A 22,598-nucleotide genomic window follows, 5' to 3' on the forward strand; every position below is an offset into this window, starting at 1 on the left:
AAATAAGTGAAGGGACCTCAGTATTAAACAAATCGGATATCACTAAATGTCTGGTTTCGAAGCCATGACTCGACCTCAGATCGGAGAATTGTGAGTTTTGGGAACCTAGCATGCTACAATCCGTGAGCATATTGAGGTTGTCATCCATCCAATGTAAATGAGAAACTCTCCACATTTCGGAGATCCTCGAAATGGATTGAGAGAGTAGCTCAATCGGCAACAAGCACAATGGATAACAACTAGAGTTCTCAACCTTATTGGTGGTTCTGGCCAATGATCCAACACAGTCATGACTGCGCCAAGCATTTCATCAATCGGTCGATGCTACCAACGCGCGACGGCCCATAGCGTTTTGACACTGATACGATAGTCAAGATCCATAAATTGAGGGAATTATTATAGCTTTATACATGAGCTTGAACCTTAAAAAGCCAGTTGAATACGCGTTTCGATTGCCCAATCATACCATCGAATGATCTCAGATTGTGGTATGATTGGGTGGGTCTGTTATCGTCATATTGTCAAGTCGGTAGTGGCTGTCAATTGATATTCATTTTGGCTGTTTTGAGGTATGAATGGAGTAAAGATTATCGATCTTTGTTAAGGCTTGAATGCTTCATGACATATCATCAAAGGTTTGGAATGCTTGGAATGGTCGCGTGTGACGTGTAGCTAGAGAATAAGAAAAGGAGGGGCAGAGAGAAGGAGAAGGTGACAGGGGTCAATTCCCCGCATTGTCCGATCCAAGTACTAATCCATAAAAGGAAAAGTAAATTGTCCTCCTCATAGCTACCCCGCATTTCAATCCAACACGTGAGGAATATGGTGATCTTTTGCTTGCTCGTACGACCCGACCTTGTTTTCAATACTTTATAACCTCTTCTTCCCCCTCATCATCCATTCAATCTGAATACCAAACGTTATCAAGTCAATCATCTTCTTCAACTTTTCATCAACAACTTCAACCACTTGAACAATTCAACGTCATCTCGTTTTGATATACCTCTTCAGTCGCAATCATGTCAACCGCAGAAATTCCTATCATCAAAGTGTTATTCACACTTCATGCTGGCATGGATGCTTTGGATTTCATCGGTCCCCTTGAAGTCCTTAGCCGTGCTCAGCATGATGTTAATGATCCAAGTAAGTTTGATTTATCTACTCGTATGATTGAATCTACTTGAGGTCGAGTGAACAACTCTTTGTTTGTTGTTTGTGTTTAATTTTGGCCATCATCGTTTGTTCAATTGCTAACCTTCAACTCTTTCATTACAGAATCCAAGGCATTCGATTGCAAGTTCGTTGCTGCCGAGGAATTCACCATCTCCAACCAAGGAGCTGCTTTCCGTGCTCACTTCAATTACAAAGATGCTTATGCCACTCTTTCACAATACGATATCCTCATCGTTCCAGGTGGTGGATCTGATCAAGTCCTCAAGAACAAAGCTGAGCCTCTTGGTCTCATCAGAGCTTTCTCTGATTTGCAGAAGAAACATCCGGAGAAGGAACGCACACTTTTATCCATCTGCACTGGTTCTCTCTTCCTTGCTCAACAAGGTATCCTTCACGGTCTTTCAGCTACCACCCACTCAGACTACTTCGCCAAATTTGAAAATATCAATAGTGAGGCTGCACAAAGAGACTTGGCAGAACGTTGTGACGTTGTTGAGGAAAGATATGTGGTGAATAATCTTCGATTTGATATTGATTCTCCAGAGGAGAGTCAATATGTTCGTCGCAAGTCTGATGCTAGACGTCCGTCCAATGCCCGTAAGGGTTCCAATGCTTGGAAGGAATCAAACAATCGTCGTGAAAGTAATGCTCGTAGAGCTGCTTTACGTCTTGGTGGTCTTCGCGTTATCACCACCGGAGCCATCACTTGTGGACTCGATGCTAGTTTGTATCTTGTCAGCGTCATGGTCAATGAAGAGACTGCTGGTGAGATTGCTAAGTTTATGGAGTATGAATGGAAGAAGGGCATTGTTGTTGATGGAATTGACATCTAAGGCGTTTGGAGTTGGAATGAAAGAATGTATTCTGCAATAAAGCATAGAATGCAATGGCTAGATAAATAGCTTCGGACGGTAATTGGGAACGGAATGGATGGACGGACGGATATGGGTTATGACGATATGATATTTCAATGGATAGTTAGCTTAGCTATACTTACAATCTCAACTTTTTTTGCTCTATATACTATGGTCTTAAAATGATGTCAGCGTAGTTTGCGTTTGACCCTGAGGCGAGATACCCTCCATCATAAAACCTTACTTTATACCGCCTATAATCCCCACTTCTTAAGTGTTGATGGCCAAGTCAGGCTTTTATATCACCACGCAATCATTTATATGGTATCGTCTGCATCGTCCATGATTGCGGGTTTAAGGAAACGAAGTCGCATAATCTCACTATACCAAATTGGATCCTTAACTCATATATATGTACCTACATAGCTGTCTCAACTTCGTACATAAACCTAATCTTCACTTCTTACTTTTACTTTTCTTCCTTCATCTGATATTTTACCTACCCACTCATTCCCATCTAGATATTCGACAGTACCATTTCATACGGGGAATGCTAGAACACGATTTCAATCGTAGCTATATACCTATTCATCCTTGCCGTGGACGGGTTGAAGAGTATCCCTCCCCTGTTCTGACTGGATACTTGTATTCGAATGACCATCTCCATCCCCTCTCGTTGATCTTTCTTACTCGAATTGGTGTGGTTGGAAATATGGAAGGGTGAGAAGGTTTTGGTTTCGTGGGTGGAAGGTGTTGTGAGATAGGTATGTGAAGTATGTGAAGGGTGTTTCATCTTGGAACGCGGAACTTGGAAGGGAAATCCGTTCGGATGATCGTAGTCGTTCTTCCCTCAATCGCTCACTCAGTCTTCCAATCTTGGGTTTTGGAGACCTACCAATCCCGGTATTTCTGATTTGTGTAGAATGTAATCGACATACTCATTTTTATTGTTGATTCGTCTCATCGTAGTTTGTTGTGCTTTGAATTTTCACCTTGATAGCGAGCATTGTTTTTTGAGTTGGTTAAAATATATTTGATTTTTTTCGTTTCATGTGCTTTTAATCTTTTTCTAATTTTTTTCTTTTTCTTTTTTCTTTTTTGAACTTTTGAATTATCTATTACATTATGTTAATTGAGGATGAATAATGAGAGATTTTCTTGGGTATATATTGATGACACTCATAACTCTCAAGGCTTCCAAAACTCCTATAACTTCCATAACTCTTTTGATTCCCACAACTCCCAGATCTCCCTGAACTCCCTGAACCCCCAAACTCTGCAAAATTCAAAAAAAAAAACTAAAAAACTTTCTAATATCAAAGCTCAGTCCACTCCTTATCCAAATCACTATCTTTCCCCTCAACCTCAGCCGCGTCCTCGAGTTCATGCGTGATATCTTCCATGCCTTCATCTTTCCCTTGCTCGATATCTTTCATTTCGGCATTCCTTTCTTGATCGAGGGAGTTCTGCGTAGCATATTCAACAGCCTTCGAAAGAGGATGATTTTTCTCTTGAATCGGCGTCTCAATTTCGGCCGATGTATGTGTTTCTTGTTTCTTATGGCCACCCATATCTCCTTCGACTTCTTCGTCGACTCTTGTCTCTATAGGCTCAACTTCTGTTTGCGAAGAGCGCTCTAATCTAGAAGCTGTATTTGTGACTCCCACCTCCATCTCATCTTCGGCTTCTTGGCTTGCTATCAATTCTTCCTCGGTAATCTCTCCTTGGCCCAATCTCTTTTCCCACCACTCATCAATCTCCCTCATCTCCTGTTCTCTTTTCAATTCTTTTTTGAGTTCAATCTTGATCTCCTCTTTGAAATCCCATTCTCTACTTTGCCTATTATCATCGATCCTTTGAAACTCCTCGGTCCAATATTGCTCGACGGTCAGTGCATCTGCCCTAAGCTCCTCGAGGTTATCTTTTGCTGTTTCCTGAATTTTACTGACTTCCTTTCTCAAGATGTGATACACTTCACTGATCTCTTCATCAACACCATCGAATCTCTCGAGCTCCTCCTTTATCTCTTTTCCTTCGCGTGTCAATTTTTCAATCCACACCCCGATTGCGTCGTGACTACTATCATTCTCATCTAATCTCTCCAAAACCTCCTCCATCTTTGCCTCTTGGGTCATGATTCTCGTTGCCAAGATATCGGCTTGTCTCTGGCCATCCTCCTCCATCGTCTGTACCCTTTTACGTTTATTCTTAGCTTCTGCGTCTTGAACTGTCAACCTCGCTCGCAAGACACCAACTTGTGCCTGAAGCGACTCCATAACTTGCTCGATACGGTTTACTCGTTCTTGCTCCTTCTTTAATGCGGTTTTGGTATTGACAAGTTCCACGCGTGTTTTCACATGTTCGTCGAAATTGGAGGGTTCGTCCGTTTCTCTCACTTCCTCAGAGGATTGTTCGATTTTTGTGGATCTCGCTTCTTTAGTGTCGTGCGTCTCGCTTTCCACTTTGGTAAGTTTGGTTGAACTGGTCGATTTGGTCACTTTGGTAGTTTTTGATTTCTCTTCTGTCGTCTCTTTTGTCTTCGCCTTCAACGCGTCTTCGTGTTTGCTTCTGTCGCCTAGCTCATCCCTGATTCTCAATGCAAATGACATGAAACTCATACTGAATGTAAATGAGAAAAATAAGATAGCCCAAAATTGATGACGACCTTGGTGCCATAATAATTCTTTGTCAGTGAGAGAAGAGGATGGAGAGTTGTGTAGAGGATTTAGAGGACTGAAATATATGAAGAGGGTAAAGCCAGTAGCCTGAGCGACGGCGCTGGCTATTGCGGCGGTGATGTTTGTTGATCTACCCATGGTGATAGTCTTGGGTGTTGAATCTATTGGAGATGAGAATGATATGATGTGGATGGACTTCTGATGTAAAATCTGAAGTCTTGAAGTTGGTAATGGTATGAGGCAGAGAAGCCAATATGAAGTAATGACAGTGATGTTCCTGAGTTGAGTAATGATCGTTAAAAAGAAAGAAAGAAAGAAAAAATCTTTCAGATTGAGGAAAATTTCAAGTATATATATGTGTGGTTTTCCAACAGAACCCTAGTGTTAAAGCCGTTGACACTTGATTAGACATTTGACAGCTCTAGCTTCAACGTAAACTCGATTGGGGGGGAGATCACCCCTCAGTAATACAAAAATGGAATTTAAGAGTTAATCAGCGAGAGAAATTTCCATCTAGTGGTATGTCGAACGATGAAATATCGGAAGATAGTTGCACTATAAACTATTCAATGCTCTGATTAGGTATAGTTTATGAAAAAGATCGACGGACGTTGAGGAGTGCTGTCATATTCCATAATTTTCAACGGTTTGGCGCGGTGGATTAAGCTTTATTTGGTTAATTGATACTAATGGATGACAAGTCTCAATAACTTCCAAGGTCAAATATCACGTCATAGAAATCGAAACATCATTCAGACGGGCGGGCGTAAAGAGGGCGCCGTTGTCATCATAGTATGAAGTGAAGGTATACAGATCTCACAAAAGTCGCATCTGCTACATGAATCTCCATCATCAAACTTGCAAGCTAAGTATACATTTTGAGGTCATTGAATCATTCGAACTGTCTTCGTGTGCCCGGGAAACTTCTTTTGAGTGCTGTCTTATTTGTGAACAGCGTGAATATAGAAAAGGAGAATCACTTCAATGACGTATCTTAGCAGCTAGAAAAACTTAACAAACAAGAAGTGGTGATCCCAAGCTAAGATGAAGCGCAATTCAGCTGATCACACATACTAAACGAATAAAGTGACGAAAAGAAGGGGTAAAGCATTTCCTCACATATCACCTTCGTTAAGGTTCATTGTCAAACACGCAGAACATAATCCAGTTTTGTAATCGACCCTCGAAGTATGAAAAGTTTCCGTACTGCAGGTAAATAGTTTGAAAAGCTTCGCTGCTAGTAGTCTTCTGTAATTCGAGTCATGTATCTTGCGATATTTCCAAATGATGTAAAATTGTCAGAAATGACCAGATATATTCAATGGTGCTAATGCGCAATATTACATGGGTTTTCCATTTCACCTTGTCTAGATACCTACGTAAGTAAGTGGCAGCTCGTGCAGAAGGAATGACGCATAGGAAATTGAAATAGGAAGGAACAGGATGACAAGGTTGAAATGAATAATTTGGTAGGTCTGAGTTTGATTTCTGACTGATTACTTTTGGCATACCTAGCTTTGAAGCCTCTACTTTTGACTCTCATCCAAATCGCCAGTTCATTATATAACTTCTGCCTCGACGACTCACCATCGAGGAAAATACTTGACCACTGTGGCAGTATATTTCTTTCCGTCGAATTACATTCTAGTCACCAAGACATTTCATCTTGAGCGAATCAATGCCGTACGGTATGGCGATTATGATATCAACTTCGCCGGGATCCCTGCGGAATTCGATAAAGAAGAACAATTAAGTTACGCCCGTCGTGAAGCGGACACGTGGAAACTGCCATTTATCGCTGCATGAAAAAGCCGGCTCCAAGGACCGGACGAACTAAAGTTTTTCTCACCTGGGATCTGGATCCATGGTTAATGCTGTTTTTCGAATAATCATGATCCAGTCTTTACATTCGCTTCCTGAAGAAACCAAAGCCATAGCCATGTTCTGCTCTCAAATTCCTACGTCAAATCATTTCCTGACAAAAATTACCTTGCCGCGTTAGGGTTTCAAACATCACTCTAAGATGCTTCGGTAGTTTGGGTCCGCCGATGCCAAAAAGGGCCCTCAGTGAACAGATGAAGCTCGATGTTCTCGATTATAGAATCGTTAACAAATGGAATGGGTTGAATTAATTTCTGCGACAAAATAACAGCGCGTTATACACGGCTTGTTCGAATTGTAATAAATTAGTTCGAAGGAGAAGGTCAAGGGTAAGACACTACAAGTTCAACATCAAAGACCAACTGTCGAAGCTAGTAGTGAGACGAAGCGTTTTCTAAGAAGTTCGGAACAATACGTGGGTTGAGATTCTAGCTGAATTAGGAAGCCGGCCCTCTTGGATACAAAGTCTTGAATACTGAACGCAGCAGAACTTCTGTGGAAATACTGGTAGTGCGTTTTAAAATCCAAAAGAACTCAAACCATTATCGTAGTCTCTAACCAAGCAGTAATTCCACAGGAACGTTCCAAATATCTGAGCTCCGGCTCGAGCTAAACACCTTGCTTCCGTGAACCAATGATAGGAAGATAATACACAGCCACCCACGAAATCTGATTGTGCATTAAGTCTGAGAGAGGGGAATGATAGCGAGCCGATCAACGATGTAGAGAGGATGTATCTTTCGGATTCTACAGAAATTGTTCTACATATGACAAGGATTAGAAGAGTCCTTGTTTCAAATTCTCCTATATCGTACAGTCTGAGTAATTTGGATAGACTTAGTTGGAGTTTCCCCTTCTCAATCTGCATGAAACAATCGCCGGTGAACAGATCTGGGTGCCCCAGTTGATATCTGATAGGAAAACTCTGAGAAAGAGAATAATTGTGTTCTTCAGTTCGCTAACACCCCCTGCTTAGGTGTTCTGGTTTCAGAGCCGTGTACCACCAGTGCGTGAGCTACACGTCTATTCCATCAACTATATCCATAATTAAGTGTTGGAGAATAATTTTAATAAACCATTTCATTCATTAATATCTCATTAAAGAACCCAAACCAATCCATCCGGCCGACTCCGTATCCCCAAAGAGCTATCTCCCCATTTCTTTCCAACCATTTTTCACCCAACACCATCTAATCTAATGACCTCCTGTAGTAGGTAAGCCCAAAGCAACCTTAAAACTATCATAAATCAACCATTGGAATGCTGTTAATGTTCCAATCATTACAATTCTAACAGGCAGACCATTCCAAAGACCTCGAAATCCAATGTTTCCGTAAATCCTCGTCATAGCCTTTCCAGCTCCTTCTCCAGCTTTTCTATCACTGTTAAGTTTCGAGACCATAACATCTGCTGGATGAGAGATAACAGCGCAACCAATACCAGCAATATAACCACCGAGGAAAGAAACTCCGGTTTGCTGGAGACCGGAATAAGAGGATTTCGGCTTCCCCAAGTAAGCGTAGATTTTGTTGACGGTGGTTTCGAAGGTTGCGAATTTCACCATTGTGTAGGGGATTTGTCGACCCCAGAGAGGATAGAGTCCCTTGTAGAGTCTATTTAAGGAGCAATTAGCATACGTTTCCAAATCGCAAGAGATCTCTTGGAAGAGGAGACCAAACTTACCCTCCGTATCCCTCCTCTTTAATAACCTTTGACATTCCCTCTCTCAAACTGTTTGCAAAAGGCGGCAACGTAGTTTGCATCCTGACTTTGATAGCCTCAAAAGGGCAAAGTGCCATGTCGGCCAAAAACTCCGCACTAGCACTGGCACCCAAGAAAATCGCCGTTTGATTCGCATTTGGGAATAATTTCTCGCCATATAAATATTTGAATACTTCATAGAAACCGTATTTTCCACCACCCTGGAAACAGTATCCGACAAATGTGGGAGACCATCCGAAGAAGACTCCGCGAAGACCTTCGGCACGGTAGATTTTAGACCAGGCATTAAGGTTGGAAGTATAGAGTTTGGAGTCGACTTGACGACGGCATTTTACAAGATCGAGTGGAGTGACGGCGGTATGAGTTGGGCCACAGGCTGAGAGGAAGAGATTGTTAGCTGCGGAAGATCGGGAAGAGGTATTGGGGGGGGGTAAATAAGAGGGGTCATACCAATTATCCCACCAAGTCCACAAGCTGCAAAGTATTTTCCACTGTATAGCTCGATCTTGGGTTGCGGAAGAGCTTTTTCGAGAGAAGGCATTTTGACAGAGATCAATTGGTTGGTTTGGGGAGAATTGGTTATTGCTTGGTGATGTTTGTGTAGGTATTGAATGGAATTCCTTATCGCAGCCGCCTTTTGACTTGTGAATTGACAATAACCTCACAATCGTAAGAAGTCTGTGTATTAATGAAGTATGGAAGACCGGATGAGAGCAAGAGCAAAGTATTAAACACAAATTCTTGTGAGCAGAAACTTGGAAAAAGCACAATAAATTAGTGGTTCTTCAAAGTTATTTTGGTAGTAGGACGTCAAGTCAAAGGGTGGTGCCGATGTTCCTTGATAAGCTTCGTCCTTATGTTGTTCCCGAAATTCTAGCCCAATCTACAGGGGTAGCTATCAATGATATGTTACGTCATTTCAGGATAGAGCGGATGTCGGAGTTAACTCGCCGTTGGCATTGGATTATTGTGCATATACGAATGGGAAATTCGGGAACGTAGGACGGTAAGGCGATGGATTGTAGATGTTTGAAACTGTATTCGAGTAATATCTAACAAACGTGTAGAAGAATCGAGGTTTCGACCTACTATGGATGATCAGGAATGGTAGTGATGGAAGATGGCGGGGGAAATGATCTACGATCACGTGTATGCTGCTTCCGGCTTGGCCGGTCCGAGCTTGTACTTTATTTTGGGAGGGTTTTCAAGCTTCACTTCACTTCACTTGATGTCAATTCGTATCTCAGATATACGCTGGTACCAACGTTGCGAAAACAGAAACTATGAACGTAAGGCATGTATATCAACGAAAGTCTCAAAAGTTAGAATGGTATTTTTCATGGTTGGCTGACAAGCATTTAGCTGTCTGCCTGTCTAGCTATCAATCTGTCTTTGCTCCACGACTCGGAGACTACAGGAAGACTTCCTCCCAGCGTATTTGCTACCTACTACCCGAAATATGATTTTTAAACACTGCTCACACACAATGTTCCCTTTTCCTTATTCCACTTTGTTTGCTTTCTCTGTAGAGGTTGCTAGTTTACCCGCCGCAATCTCTGAAAACAAGGCTGGCCTTCTCCATGTTCATGAACCCGGTATCCTGGATTGAATATCTGCTTTCTGAAAGCTGTTTCCTCACGTTGGGTCCTGATCATTTTGAAAACCTCACGTCTCAAGTCGTCGTGGCATGTGAGAAACGAGTCAATACCATCGCGGTATACTTTGTGATAAGGTGCTATATTTCTAAAAGATGTTTTCAAGTGGCTTTGTCAAGGGATTGGAAGGTAGAGCATTCTTTCCAGAAGACGATCCAAAATGTTTTGATTTTTTCATGGGTTGGATATATTTTGGTACTCTGCGAGTCCTTAATGCTTCTACCGCATTAGATAAGATTCAGTATGACCTGAATCCACTATCGTTGTATAGTTTCGCAGATAAGCTATGCCTGCCTGAGCTCATGGATCTTGCTCTCAATACATACAAAAATACATATGAGAAGTCTAACAGATTCCCCAGGGTAAGTTTGGTCAGCGATGTATACCAACTGACACCAAAAGACTCTCCTTTACAAAAGTTTATGTGTCACTGCATGTATTACATTTTCGTTGAATACACCTCTGAAGATATTCGAAACTTTTGGACAACTGAGGACATAGCAATGGCCATGAGCCTCCACAAGGATTTACCTATCGACTTTCTCAATCTGATGAGATCAGATTCTCCAGGTTTTCCTCCTACAGATCCAAGAGCGCTCCCAAACAGCGATTTTCACTGCCATGGAGAGGACGAGCCTTGCTCTCAAAGACCAAACTAAATGTTTTACAATTACAAGAGTCTTGTGGGATTAGCTACGTATCAAGTCTGCGATTCATTACCAATGAGTGTTTGTGACTTTACGCGGACGACTCAAATACTACAAAGCTAGTTGAGGATACCGGTCAAGATGGGTATCTCCTGATGAGGGAAATACTTTCATTCATGATCAGTTCAGCCTTTCATTTCCATCTTAAATCATGGGCATATACTGTCCAACAACTCGAAGCCTTGGGAGATGCCAATGGGCCGGATGATGCAATCCTATACGAGAGTAGATCAATGGTATCTATTCTATGCTAGTCGGGTACATATAAGCTAGACAGGCAGGAAGTATCGGGCATAGGGGAACTACTATGAATGTCGATTAAGAATTAGTCCTTACCTGGCATGGGCCTATCTTTCACCAGAGATAATATGCAAGCGAGATTTTTCTCTTAAATATCACTTTATCATGACAATTATTCGTGTCGCAACTGCTATGAGTGATGATTTCTTTCTCCATGGAAAATTCATATTTTTTTTTCATGGGAAGCTGTCACCTGTAGTTCCTCCATTCTATACGTCGTATTCGAATGAATGGTTGGTTTCATTAAGTGATGGAGAGAGCCAAGCATTTAGCGAGGATTGAAATTTAGGGGAGTGAATAAGTGGGGCACCGAAAATGACAACATTCATAGTAGTAGCACAATCACGACTATCTAGTAATTGTATTGTTCTGTCTGGACAAGTTAATGCTGAATAGTATCTACAAAATGTCAGATTCGCATGATCAACACATATATATAAATGATGAGTATCTACCAATAGCTATTCCAATCAAATCAAATACACACTCATCAACACTCTCTACCGAAACACCAAGAACTCCAAAGAAAGAAAAAACAAATGTCTACAGAATCTCCGGCCCCAGAATTCCTTTACGGATTTAAATTCTGCCCCCACAAAATAGCCCATGGTCATAGCTGTGGTATCTACCACTCAGGTCTCGGCTCAGGCAATAGAAGCACATGCGCGTGTCCACCGGGTCATGTAAAACTCAATAGAGAGGTTAGAGATTTGTTTCCGAAACATCTTTGTCCGGATTGTGAAAAGGAGTATCGTCGAATTCATCCGGGGATTTGTGCACGCATGACGCCAAGGTGGATTTTGGAGAGGAAGGGGAAGGGGAAGGGGAAGGGGAAGGGGAAGGGGAAGGGGAGGGAGAGGGGCTATGAGCGGATTTGAGGATGTAGGGTTTGATAGGAGGAAGTTGATTATGGACTTGGGAAATGGTGGTATTGGAGAGAGGATTAAGGGGTAATTGAATAATAATACCAAGGTTTGGGAGAATATTCTATATCTTTAACACATATTACTTGAGCTGCAGAAGTTAATGCAGGCCTGCAACTACATAACCTTCAATGTCCTTCAATTCTCACTACACTAGTATATTAATGCGCATCATCAATCCATCAACCGATTCTCGTTCACGAGTGAATAATTACCCCCCCCCCCCCCCCCACAAAACCCACGAAACCACCACATCCGAACTTCCAACCTCGAACCCCCGTCCAAAAATCCCAACACCCCCATCCATACCAACCCAAAAGCAAAAAGAGATACCAAAAACATAATCCGACTTCATGGAAGAACGAATCACGACTGCCCGATGAAAAACCAAACCCAAGGATCCATTGAGAACTTGGAATGCAGAATGCGCAAAGGAAAGAGGCCAGCACGTCCAAGAGCTCCAGATCTGTTTTATGGAGGAGGTGGTGGGATTGAAGTATTTATTTGGAGGATTTTAGAGGGTTGAGCTTGGTGGATGGGGTATGGGTTGGTATTAGGACACCTGGTGAGTGAATTTCTCGTTGGAGGTTTCCCTGTTATTTTGATTTGGGCATGATGTGTGGAGGGCGCGGAGGTTATATTGGTGCGCGCGTTAGGATCTTTCTTTTTTCGTATTTCATATACACTCATTACCGATATCATGAAATTCGAAATAAAATACCCAAAAGATATGTGCAACAGCATTCTGCACATGTTTATTCGGCAGCAGTCGAGAATGAATCATCGTCTGCTATATTACGGGAAGGCTTACGTTACTATACAGCTACCTCAGAAGCAGAAGAGGTTTGAGGGGAATCTCGAAATTATTGTGTACTTCGTTTGGCTATGCGACTACAAGAAAATGTGTAGCTTTGAGAATGATATTTCATATGGTAATTTGGGAGACGAAATGGTGAGGATCAATATGTGTTCGTGAGATACGCCGAGCAAAAGAAGGTTATTTGTGGATTGATAATGAGAGTAAAGATACAGATAAGCATCTTAGAGACCTCTTTGAAAAGGAAAAGTAAGGAAAAAGGTTAGGTAGGGTGGCGCAAGAGAGCAAAAACCACCTGGTATCAGTTAAACCTCTTCAATTCGAGATAGATAATGCTCGATCCAGTCAAAAGACTCGTGCACTGATTCAAAAAAATGTGAATGATGCGAGAGTTGGTATCATGATCGAGTCATTTCCGTAGAAACGATAAGAAGTTCCGGTTTACCTAAGTTACAATTCATGCCAGTCTACTTTTCTCTACTCCTTTTTAACAACATCACATCTCAATAACTCCGCAGCTCAATAAAGACACAGAACATCAACCATAACCTACAACAATGTGTACTCAGTGCGGTTTTGAATGCAACAATTGCGGAAAAACAAGACTTGCCGATATAAGAGAAATCAAACCTTGTGGGGATAGACTTGAGATTTGGGACTGAAGGTATTGGAAGAATTTGAGTAACAAAGGTATGCATGTTGCGATTTCATCTATTATGCTTATTGATTTTGGTTCTGATTAGTATCGGAGGCAGGTTTACGAACTCGGATCACAATTTTTCGCAAACCTCAACTCTGCAACGATTTTGATGAATATTTTTAACCCTATTCCGTTTTGTCCACCTACATCCAGTAGTTAACTTCTCATTATCGTCTATCATTTGAATATTCGGGTCTCAACACCGTCAAACCTCTCAGAATAGGCACTACAGTCATCGTTTGCCCATCCCTCTGTTTCCCTATTTGATTTTGGTAATGAATGTTCATATCTCAGCCGGACCGAGAGTTAATATGTTGGGGTAGAGGATGCACAATCATTTGTCAATTACAACACCTCTTCTTAGCTGGACTGAGACAAAGCATGGTGTTCGAGCTTCAAGGGCCGAGAGCCGAGAAGGCAGAGTTACCAGAGTCTTTTCTTTTCTTTCATTAGAGTCGAAATTCTATTTGTAATCAATGACAGGTCGGTCATTCCTAGAATTTACCTGTCCGCTCTGAACTAAATAATGACTAGATAGCAAAATATGAGATTCATAACAATTACTCATACAGCTATGCAAACTTGTGGATGTTTGTTTGAATCTGCTGTAGAAAGTGATTCATCCTAGCTAGCTTTGGTTCGGTTATCTTCCAGCTGCTTCTGCTTCCTCAATATCTCGAGATCTAAAACACGAGCGGCAGTGTCAAAAATACATGATGAGTATAGATTGCATGCTGATGACAAACTTCCCTCGATTACTGGGCCGAAATTGTAAGGTGACAATTTATGAGAGGGGTTTCCAAGCTGTTGCAAAGATTTTAAGTTTACAATCCAAGTATCTTTTTTTCTAGAGGGGGTGACACCAAAGAAGATTATAAGAGGCTTTCGAAATTGTGATTCAGGGGGCTTCGTTTAAATGCCGTCCTTTGAACATGAAATCAATGAATATGACTGTAACTTTACAGAAATAAATAACATGTTCCATACCGTCAAGTCATGACTAGCTAATTAACGTGTATGATTGTGAAGAATAATTGAATCATAGTCTGGCAATGCATTTAAGAGAACCATTCATCATTATATTCTTCCCTTTGTAACAAGGCGCACTACAATATTACCTTCCACAGAATATGAACAACCCACAAACGTTCAATATCATCAACCCTAATCGTGGTTCACGCCAAATTTATTATGAAAGAGTAGACTCGCGTTCAATTTGGCGAAGGTGTCTACAATATCGTCCCTGTGTCAAGGATTTGAAAGTCTTGAATCCGTTTCGTGATAAAATACGTCAAATGCCACGTTTTCTACGAAAGTTGCGTTGTCGTAGCCCTGGTGGTGTTCGTAGCAAACAGGGATCGTTGTTCAGGTATGTAATTATCAACCAACATACGTTCTCAAATTCATTGCGGTAGCATATTCGTTTTGAGGACAAGAAGCAAGACTGACCTTTCCAATTAGTGCCACCAGGAAGAGTTCTCAAGTTCCTACATCCATTAAGGCCGCGCCGACATCAAGCGCTGAAGAACAAGTCCTCGCACCGAACCCAGTCTTACCTATGCAGCTCACTCGTAAGATTCTCGATTCGGCTGCACCAAAGGTGTGTACCGAGACCTCGAAACATAAGACAATAGTTGGCGAGCCTGCAACAGGAAGAGTCCCGTCTCCGGTATATAACGCGAACTATGGCCCACATCAACCATATACACCATCGAACCCAAACCACGAAATTGGTATGGCTTTAACCACATCACAAACAATATTAAACTATTCAAGCTCTCAGCAGGATACTCGAAACGACAACGTCCAGAAGAGAAGCGACAGAGAAAACCGTGGTAGTGTCAGATCTAACGGTACGTCCTCTTGGGGGATTTTGCAGATTGACAAGGAAGCAAAAGGCACCGAACTTGTAGACATATCTACACTGGCGCCAGCATATCTTCAGCCGAAAATGAAACTCGTTGCCCACAAGATTCCAGTAGATGAAGTCGAGCATCATTCTTTGTCACAGTCAGCTTCAACAAAGAACTTGGTTCACCTATTGGAGGTTGAGGCTTCTCGACAGGAGCAGGTAAAGGAAGAGATGGAAAAGATAACATATCACAATGTAAATTTACGAGAACCTAGAACACCAAGGGATTCTAGAAGATGTGGACAAGTTTGGAATAGTGAGGAAACGAGGAAGAGTTTCCTTGCGATAGAAGCTCTGGATGCACTCGCTTTAGAATTGAGACTCACTTGAGTCATTTCATATTTTATAAGTAAACAAATTTGTACATTGAATTATTAGAATGTTTGAGGATTGCCTTGAATGTTCATTATTTCTATGCTGATAACATGAAATTGTTGCTTCATCATATTTGATTCCTTAGAGGTATATTCGATCTCGTGACTAATTGCAATAATTCTAACGAGATGATAAGGACATCACTGGAACTGTTGTATTGAATCCCTAGACAGTATGTGCTTTGGTTCGTACCATTCGAAAATCCAGAGAATCATTAATACGGCGACGCCGACGACGATGTAAGTCATTGATGGCTAGTGAAAGACAAAATCAAATCTGTCCTCAGCCACTTTTACAAGGGTCTAGACTTTGTTAGGCAAGCTTCGGGCACAGCACAGCTTAGGGCCGCCGCTTCTAATCGCGACGATTGTCTTCTTTCCACTCTTTCAAATTTATTTCTTGGGATCTGTCAATTTCTTTAAAGAGTGCAACATAAAGTCCAGAAAGAGACCAACAACTCTTGTCTACTTATTAATATCTCTTCAAAGTATCATTTGGTCGCATTCAATTACGATCTCCTAAACAATCTCCATCATTTCATACCGGTTCCTATTTCCAAATAAGACAAAATGGCTATCAGTCCTCAAGTGTATGAACAACCTTCCCGAAACTCCGTCTCGTTGTTTCTCTTGAGATTGTTACTGATGATTTAAATAGAACCAACTTGATCATCATCCTTGGGATGATGCAAGTCTCTAAACGTGTTCCTCTCGAGGATCCCAACGTTTTGAACCTTGTCCGTGGGATTTACATTCTATCAAACGTCATCATCGCAGGCGTTTACGCTTATACTCAATTTTTGATCAACAAGAAGAAGGGTATGTCGCCTCACTCATTGCGCATAATTATATGCATACTAATAGCTGTTGACATAGATATGACTACTCTCAAATACGTCGAGCAACCTCAAATGGGTTCCGCCGAAGAACCCAAGCTCGTTACCACCACCGTCCACAAATATGATAGCGATCAAATGAAGGCTCTCTACAAGGCACAACTGATGGGTGTTGGAATGATGGCTGTCATGCACTTGTACTTCAAATACACCAACCCTCTCATGATCCAATCTATTATTCCACTTAAGGGCGCATTCGAGGGTAACATGGTTAAGATTCATCTTTTCGGACAGCCAGCTACTGGAGACATGAAGAGACCATTCAAGGCACCAGCTGGTTTGATGAGCAGTCTTCAAGGAGGAGGAGCTTCCCCAGCACAAGATAAGAAGTCTATTGAAGCTGCTGAGAAGGCAGGTCGTGGAGGTGTTAAGGACGAATAGATGCTCAAACATCAGACATACACGATGTAATGTTTTCAAAGACTGGGGATCAGGGAACTGGGGATTAGACTTCAAGTCTAGGGGCATGGGGCGGAAAAACTGGGGGATGGATCGGGCAAGAGATTTTTATCTCGTTTGTATCATAGAGACAAGTAGATGGAAACTACCCTTCAATGCCATCGATACTTTCTACTTTATACTCTATTAATACATTTTTTCATTATTGTCCATTGAGTTCCTAAAGCTATTTTTTTGTGGTTCAATACATTCACCTTGTGGTCTGAAGGTATGAATGACGAATCTAACTTTAGCGCACCCGAAGAACACCGAGGCTGAACATTTTAAACTTGTCGCCACTTCCATATTTCAGCCTTGCTACAAATTTACTTTATTAAATACATGGAACTTCAAGAATTTCATCATTGCCATATTTTATACAGTTTGACGTTATGGAAAGATCGAATACCCCCCCGCCTGCCAGAAGAACTAGATCTCAAGTTACATCACCGCCGACACCCGATGTTAAAAGGAGAATAGTCAGTTGAAGGCAACCGTTCAGACAATTTGACCCCTCATTTACTAAGTTATTTCATTAGGAAGAAAGCAGACTCAAAGCTAAAGCGCTCCGCGAACAATCTATAGCTCGTGAGAAAGCATCCTCCGCAAATGATACCGATCGCACTCCCTCAGGTTTTATTGCTACTCCCGATATAACTCTCGCCGGTCAAAAACGCACTCATTCCTCTATTTCAACCTCATCAATTCCCGCTACTTCTCGCGATGCGCGACAAAGCGGCAAAGATGCGCGAGCCGACGATTCCTCACTGCAAGCTGCGCGGAAGTTTCGGAAATACGTTGATCATGACTTCAGTAAGATGACGGATACGAAAGGTGGATTCTTAGCTGAAGAAGATGATCCATGGAATAAGGCATTGCATGCATCGAAAGAAGGAGAGAAACCTGCTCACATGACACTGAAGGAATGGGAAAGACATCAGCTATTAAAAGGGTTGCGGAATAGGAAAGAGGGGCCCTTTGAACCCGGCTTGAGTGTACTTGGAGGAGACAACAAGAAATGTAGGGAATGTAAAAGTTTAGAGATTGATTTTGTGTGGGATGAAGTTTTCAAGTGTAGGGTTTGTAACGGGTGTAAGGAGAAGTTTCCGGAGAAATATAGTTTGTTGACTAAAACGGAGGCAAAGGAGGATTATCTTATTACAGATCGTAAGTTTCATAGCTTCTGCATGATAACGGGCTTGTACTAATGTATTCTGTAGCGGAATTAAAAGATGGAGAGCTACTACCACATCTCAATAAGCCCAATCCGCATAAATCACATTGGCATGATATGATGTTGTTCCTACGATATCAAGTGGAGGAATATGCATTTAAGACGAAGTGGGGGAGTGCAGAAGCATTAGATGCAGAATTCGAGAAGAGAGAAGCAGAAAAGAAGAAGAGGAAAGAAGAAAAATTCAAGAGTAAATTGAAAGAATTAAAGAAGAAGACGAGAACCGAAGCATATAGGAGAGGTTTAGCGGGTGATGGAAAAGGTGGAAAGTTTGGAGATGCGATTAGTAATGGGAAACATGAACATGAATGGGGTCAAACGGTGGAGAATGAAGATGGAATGAGTGTGAAGAGTTGTATAGAATGCGGGATGGAGGTTGAGGAATTGGAATTTTAAGGAAGGAATTGGGTATTGATATGGATATGGGCACGGTTATGGCATCGATATATTGGGTTACATCTTCATGAGACTTGAGAACACGATGGAACGGACTTGGAGTTTGCAAGTCATATTTACGATCATCATGTTCAAGACTGGAAAGGCTGGCTGGAGTTTGTTAAAGGATATCTACGAGTCCTTCAGCGATAACCATACTTAAACACTTGCTTTTTATATGACAGGGATGCACATACACATTCCTTTTTTCCTCTTATGCAAGCCTCCAACCCCCCCAGCTCGCTGCACTCGTGTTAGAACACCGATATCAAAGTTATCCTTATGAAACGCGTTAGATGAGCCTGTGCATTGTCTGATATCAACATGGTCATTAGGGCTGATACAACACCAATAGCGGGTATCAGAATGTTTTCTCTTGTTGCTACAAATTGAAGTATCGTATTGTGTTGATTTTCAAATGGTGACTCGATAGATCTCTAAGTGTGAGCAACAAGATACAGTGACAACTTACCTATGATTCTCATAGATATCCATCGATAGATCAACACGAAGGCCAAAATAATGTCCATCCCAATCTTAAGGTTCGAGGGGTCTCTTTTAGATTGTATCTATCCGCAGACCCCAAAACTCAAATACCACGGAGCTATGACCACTTTAAGTTAAAGGCGGCGTCACCCACACCCCCAAGACAACAATACCCCAGGCAAAGCATTTATTATGGCCTTAAAAGCGGCCTGACACATGGATTTTGGCTTAGAATTGGATAGTTGGCTTGGTTGGTAGCTCACGATCTCTATTTGGAAAGAAACGCCCTCCTTCAGACTTCCCTTCTTACGATTTCGAATGTCATACGTTTCACTTACGCGACAAACTTGTACAGACGCATCATAAAAGTTTTACGCATTTACAAATCTCATACTATTGACCTCTATTGTCCTTTGATTATCTTAGACAGTTCTGTGCGCAAAGATGTTCAATTGAGCATTGGTAGTTTACTGGAGAAAAATTAAGGCCTCGTTGTCTTTGGCGACCACTCAACATATCTTGCGCCAACCAAGATTAACAAATGCTCATCGTGCCCTCGAATTTGGATGCGAAATTAGCGCACAAGGCGGATTCTAGGTTATAAAAGAGGGACTGGCCTGGGCCTGGGGAACGAGATGGCCTGGCAGTCTCTATCTGGCATGGGGGGTAGTGGAGGTCAAAATAATGGGGGTGGTAATGTAGGTGATGGAGGGAATCAAGCAAATCAACCTCAAGGAACAGAATATACACTGCAAGGTATGCGCTCAGTCGTTTTGTTCTTGTGCTTAAACTAATTCGCAGTTAGGTGTTATGCGATTCTTACAAACTGAGTGGCACCGACATGAGAGGGAACGAAATGCTTGGGAGATCGAAAGACAAGAGATGAAAAGCAGAATAGCCAAATTAGAGGGCAATACTAGAAAACTTGAAGGGTCAAATGAGAGTTTGAAGAAATTCCTTACAATGTTGGAGAGAGTGGCCAAGGATCGAGAGGCACAATTGAAAGCGATCAAATCTGGTGGTACAGCGCCGGTGCCAGCAAATAAAGAGACCAAGGATAAAGATTCGCGTCGTAAGTCAATTGAAAATCTTGTGATTGTTGAAAACTAATAGATGTAGCAACTAAAAGAGAGGCACATAACTCTTTCCTCGTGGTTGACGGGGAACCTGATGCGAAAAAGGCGGTTCAAGCGGAGAAAGGTAGCATGAAAGATTTTATGGATAAATCTCAAGGAGAGCTCACTTATCTCTTGATCGCACCACCAAATCCTATGCCACCACGAGAAGCCCCACAACCACCTGAGGAGATTCTACCTTTCGGAGTTAGCCAAGCTCAGCAGCAAAATATCGAAGAAATGCAACAGCGATACTCTGGATCAAAAGTCATGAGAGTACCAGAATTATCAAGAGCTCCCCCCGCGCCTTCTCCGACACCTAACCATAATCCACCACCAGTCCCAAGTCCCAATAAACATTCTGTACCAAATCCTGATAATCCAGCGCCAAGGTTTTTAGCAGACCAACTACCTTTACCACAACCTTCTCAGCAAGAATGGTCTTCTACATTTAGATCTCCAGAGAAAGCTCAACCGGCGGAAGAGCCCATAACAAAAGTTAATCATTCTTATGACTCCTATGGACGACCTATTGAAAATGAAGAAGCAATAGAGAAGTCAGGTCCTCCTGATACCGATGGATGGGATTTCAATGAGCCAACTCAAACTACAGAACAAGAAAATAAGATTGCGACCCAGAGACCTGATACAGATGTATTTCCATCAGCTCAAGATATACCAAAATCGCCTATTCGTGGACCAGGCTCACATAGGAGGAAAACCTCTATGTCAAGAAGGAAAAGTGGCGAACATGAACTTTCATTAAATCCAACACAAAGGCCGGATAGTGGTAGTTTCAAAGTTCGATTCGGACTTAGAGGTCACCTAGATGCAGTTCGTTCGGTAATATTTACTGGAGGGGGAAGTCCTGGAGAACCAGAATTATGCACAGCAGGCGACGACGGTACAATTAAAAGATGGATCATTCCCGCCCGTTATGAAGATCAAGGCACATTCCATGTTAGCGCCAATGATTTGGATATTCAAAGTTATTTTACTCATCGTGGTCATGCCGGAGCTGTCATGTGCTTAACTGCTTGGTCTCCATCGCAAAACTTTGCCAGTGGTGGACGTGCACAAGGTGACGGATGGATCTTCTCTGGTGGCCAAGACGCTACCGTTAGAGTATGGGAGCGAGGGCGAGTTGATCCTAAGGCGACTCTCGATGGTCACACAGATGCAGTATGGGCAGTCTGTGTACTTCCTGGTACAACTGGATCGATCTTTGGTCAAAGTAATGCATTTGGTGGACCAGATCGTATTATTTTAGCAAGTGGTGCTGCAGATGGTACTGTCAAAGTGTGGTCTGTAAGCGCACCTCCACAACTCGTATCGCCTTCAGGTGGAGGTAACCGAAGGGGTGGCAGAGTTCGAGGCAACTCAATGTCATCTGGCTCAGCATTCCCATCATCCCCTCAACCAAGCGTTGCCTCGACTTCGCCTTTCCATTACACATTAATACATTCTATAACCAGACCTAATAGCACCGCATCCCCTACTTGTATAACACCTTTAGCCACTTCAGGCGAATCATTTGCCGTGTCTTATTCTGACGCAGCTGTTCTGGTATATGATACAAGAACTGGTGAAGAAGTTGCCTCTATGGCAAGTCTGGAAACATCTAATGGCACCCAATCAACAGGAGTCAATGCGATTGTTGCAACTACTACCGGTCTTGATAGTTCCTTGAGTTCCGATTCTAATCGAGGAATGTCTGAAGATGAGAATGTTGTTAGCGGGGCAACAGGTAGAAGTGGTGGTGTTGAAGGCATTATCATCAGTGGACATGAGGATCGCTTCATTAGATTTTATGATGCTAATAGCGGTAAGTTACCCCTAACCTCACCGACAATTCATGACTAATTAATTTAGGTCAATGCACATACAATATGCTTGCTCATCCAGCAGCTATATCTGCTCTATCACTATCTCCTGATGGACGTGAGCTCGTCTCTGCAGGTCATGATGCTAGTCTACGATTCTGGTCTTTAGAGACACGTAGCTGCACTCAAGAGATGACAAGTCATAGACTTATGCGTGGAGAAGGTGTATGTTCAGTCGTATGGAGTCAAGATGGAAGATGGATCGTTAGTGGTGGAGGTGATGGCGTCGTAAAAGTTTTTGCGCGCTAATTTGTGATAATACCCCATATTCAATATTTTTCCTCTAATTTTTCCATTTGAGATGAAACGCAAATACGTCTTCTACATGGATATATGGAATCAATGAACGGATGGTCGAAGGGAGTGATGAGGTTGAATGTTATATGCATTATATCTCACATATGAATGTTCTCTG

General features: G+C 42.1%; 9 protein-coding genes across 9 annotated transcripts; 7 read left to right on the forward strand and 2 right to left on the reverse strand.

The window, feature by feature from the left end:
• Positions 1–1,019: 1,019 nt before the first annotated feature.
• Bfra_004550 (uncharacterized protein) lies at positions 1,020–2,006 on the forward strand (the record flags this gene model as incomplete). Its single annotated transcript, XM_037334951.1, has 2 exons — positions 1,020–1,143; positions 1,276–2,006. The coding sequence occupies 2 exons, from the start codon at positions 1,020–1,022 to the stop codon at positions 2,004–2,006; spliced, it is 855 nt and encodes a 284-aa protein (XP_037193485.1).
• A 1,337-nt stretch (positions 2,007–3,343) lies between these two features.
• On the reverse strand, positions 3,344–4,843 carry Bfra_004551 (uncharacterized protein; the record flags this gene model as incomplete). The annotated part of the gene is made up of 1 exon (XM_037334952.1): positions 3,344–4,843. One exon carries the CDS (start codon positions 4,841–4,843, stop codon positions 3,344–3,346), a length of 1,500 nt encoding a protein of 499 aa, XP_037193486.1.
• A 2,938-nt stretch (positions 4,844–7,781) lies between these two features.
• Positions 7,782–9,096, reverse strand: Bfra_004552 (putative mitochondrial phosphate carrier protein; the record flags this gene model as incomplete). Its single annotated transcript, XM_037334953.1, has 3 exons — positions 8,759–9,096; positions 8,270–8,684; positions 7,782–8,199 (listed from the first exon to the last, which is right to left on the reverse strand). The coding sequence occupies exons 1-3, from the start codon at positions 8,847–8,849 to the stop codon at positions 7,782–7,784; spliced, it is 924 nt and encodes a 307-aa protein (XP_037193487.1). The 5' UTR covers positions 8,850–9,096.
• A 962-nt stretch (positions 9,097–10,058) lies between these two features.
• On the forward strand, positions 10,059–10,622 carry Bfra_004553 (uncharacterized protein; the record flags this gene model as incomplete). The annotated part of the gene is made up of 1 exon (XM_037334954.1): positions 10,059–10,622. One exon carries the CDS (start codon positions 10,059–10,061, stop codon positions 10,620–10,622), a length of 564 nt encoding a protein of 187 aa, XP_037193488.1.
• Bfra_004554 (uncharacterized protein) lies at positions 10,623–10,924 on the forward strand (the record flags this gene model as incomplete). Its single annotated transcript, XM_037334955.1, has 2 exons — positions 10,623–10,689; positions 10,800–10,924. The coding sequence occupies 2 exons, from the start codon at positions 10,623–10,625 to the stop codon at positions 10,922–10,924; spliced, it is 192 nt and encodes a 63-aa protein (XP_037193489.1).
• A 3,616-nt stretch (positions 10,925–14,540) lies between these two features.
• Bfra_004555 (uncharacterized protein) lies at positions 14,541–15,652 on the forward strand (the record flags this gene model as incomplete). Its single annotated transcript, XM_037334956.1, has 2 exons — positions 14,541–14,779; positions 14,872–15,652. 2 exons carry the CDS (start codon positions 14,541–14,543, stop codon positions 15,650–15,652), a joined length of 1,020 nt encoding a protein of 339 aa, XP_037193490.1.
• A 614-nt stretch (positions 15,653–16,266) lies between these two features.
• On the forward strand, positions 16,267–16,973 carry Bfra_004556 (putative inorganic phosphate transporter pho88 protein; the record flags this gene model as incomplete). The annotated part of the gene is made up of 3 exons (XM_037334957.1): positions 16,267–16,286; positions 16,355–16,515; positions 16,561–16,973. The coding sequence occupies 3 exons, from the start codon at positions 16,267–16,269 to the stop codon at positions 16,971–16,973; spliced, it is 594 nt and encodes a 197-aa protein (XP_037193491.1).
• Positions 16,974–17,265: 292 nt separating this feature from the next.
• Positions 17,266–18,660, forward strand: Bfra_004557 (putative dna repair protein rad14 protein; the record flags this gene model as incomplete). Its single annotated transcript, XM_037334958.1, has 4 exons — positions 17,266–17,322; positions 17,414–17,509; positions 17,570–18,197; positions 18,251–18,660. The coding sequence occupies 4 exons, from the start codon at positions 17,266–17,268 to the stop codon at positions 18,658–18,660; spliced, it is 1,191 nt and encodes a 396-aa protein (XP_037193492.1).
• A 1,160-nt stretch (positions 18,661–19,820) lies between these two features.
• On the forward strand, positions 19,821–22,432 carry Bfra_004558 (putative striatin pro11 protein; the record flags this gene model as incomplete). The annotated part of the gene is made up of 4 exons (XM_037334959.1): positions 19,821–19,941; positions 19,991–20,257; positions 20,299–22,125; positions 22,173–22,432. 4 exons carry the CDS (start codon positions 19,821–19,823, stop codon positions 22,430–22,432), a joined length of 2,475 nt encoding a protein of 824 aa, XP_037193493.1.
• Positions 22,433–22,598: the final 166 nt, after the last annotated feature.

Source organism: Botrytis fragariae (assembly GCF_013461495.1).
Source record: "Botrytis fragariae strain BVB16 chromosome Unknown tig00000050, whole genome shotgun sequence".
NCBI lineage: Eukaryota > Fungi > Ascomycota > Leotiomycetes > Helotiales > Sclerotiniaceae > Botrytis > Botrytis fragariae.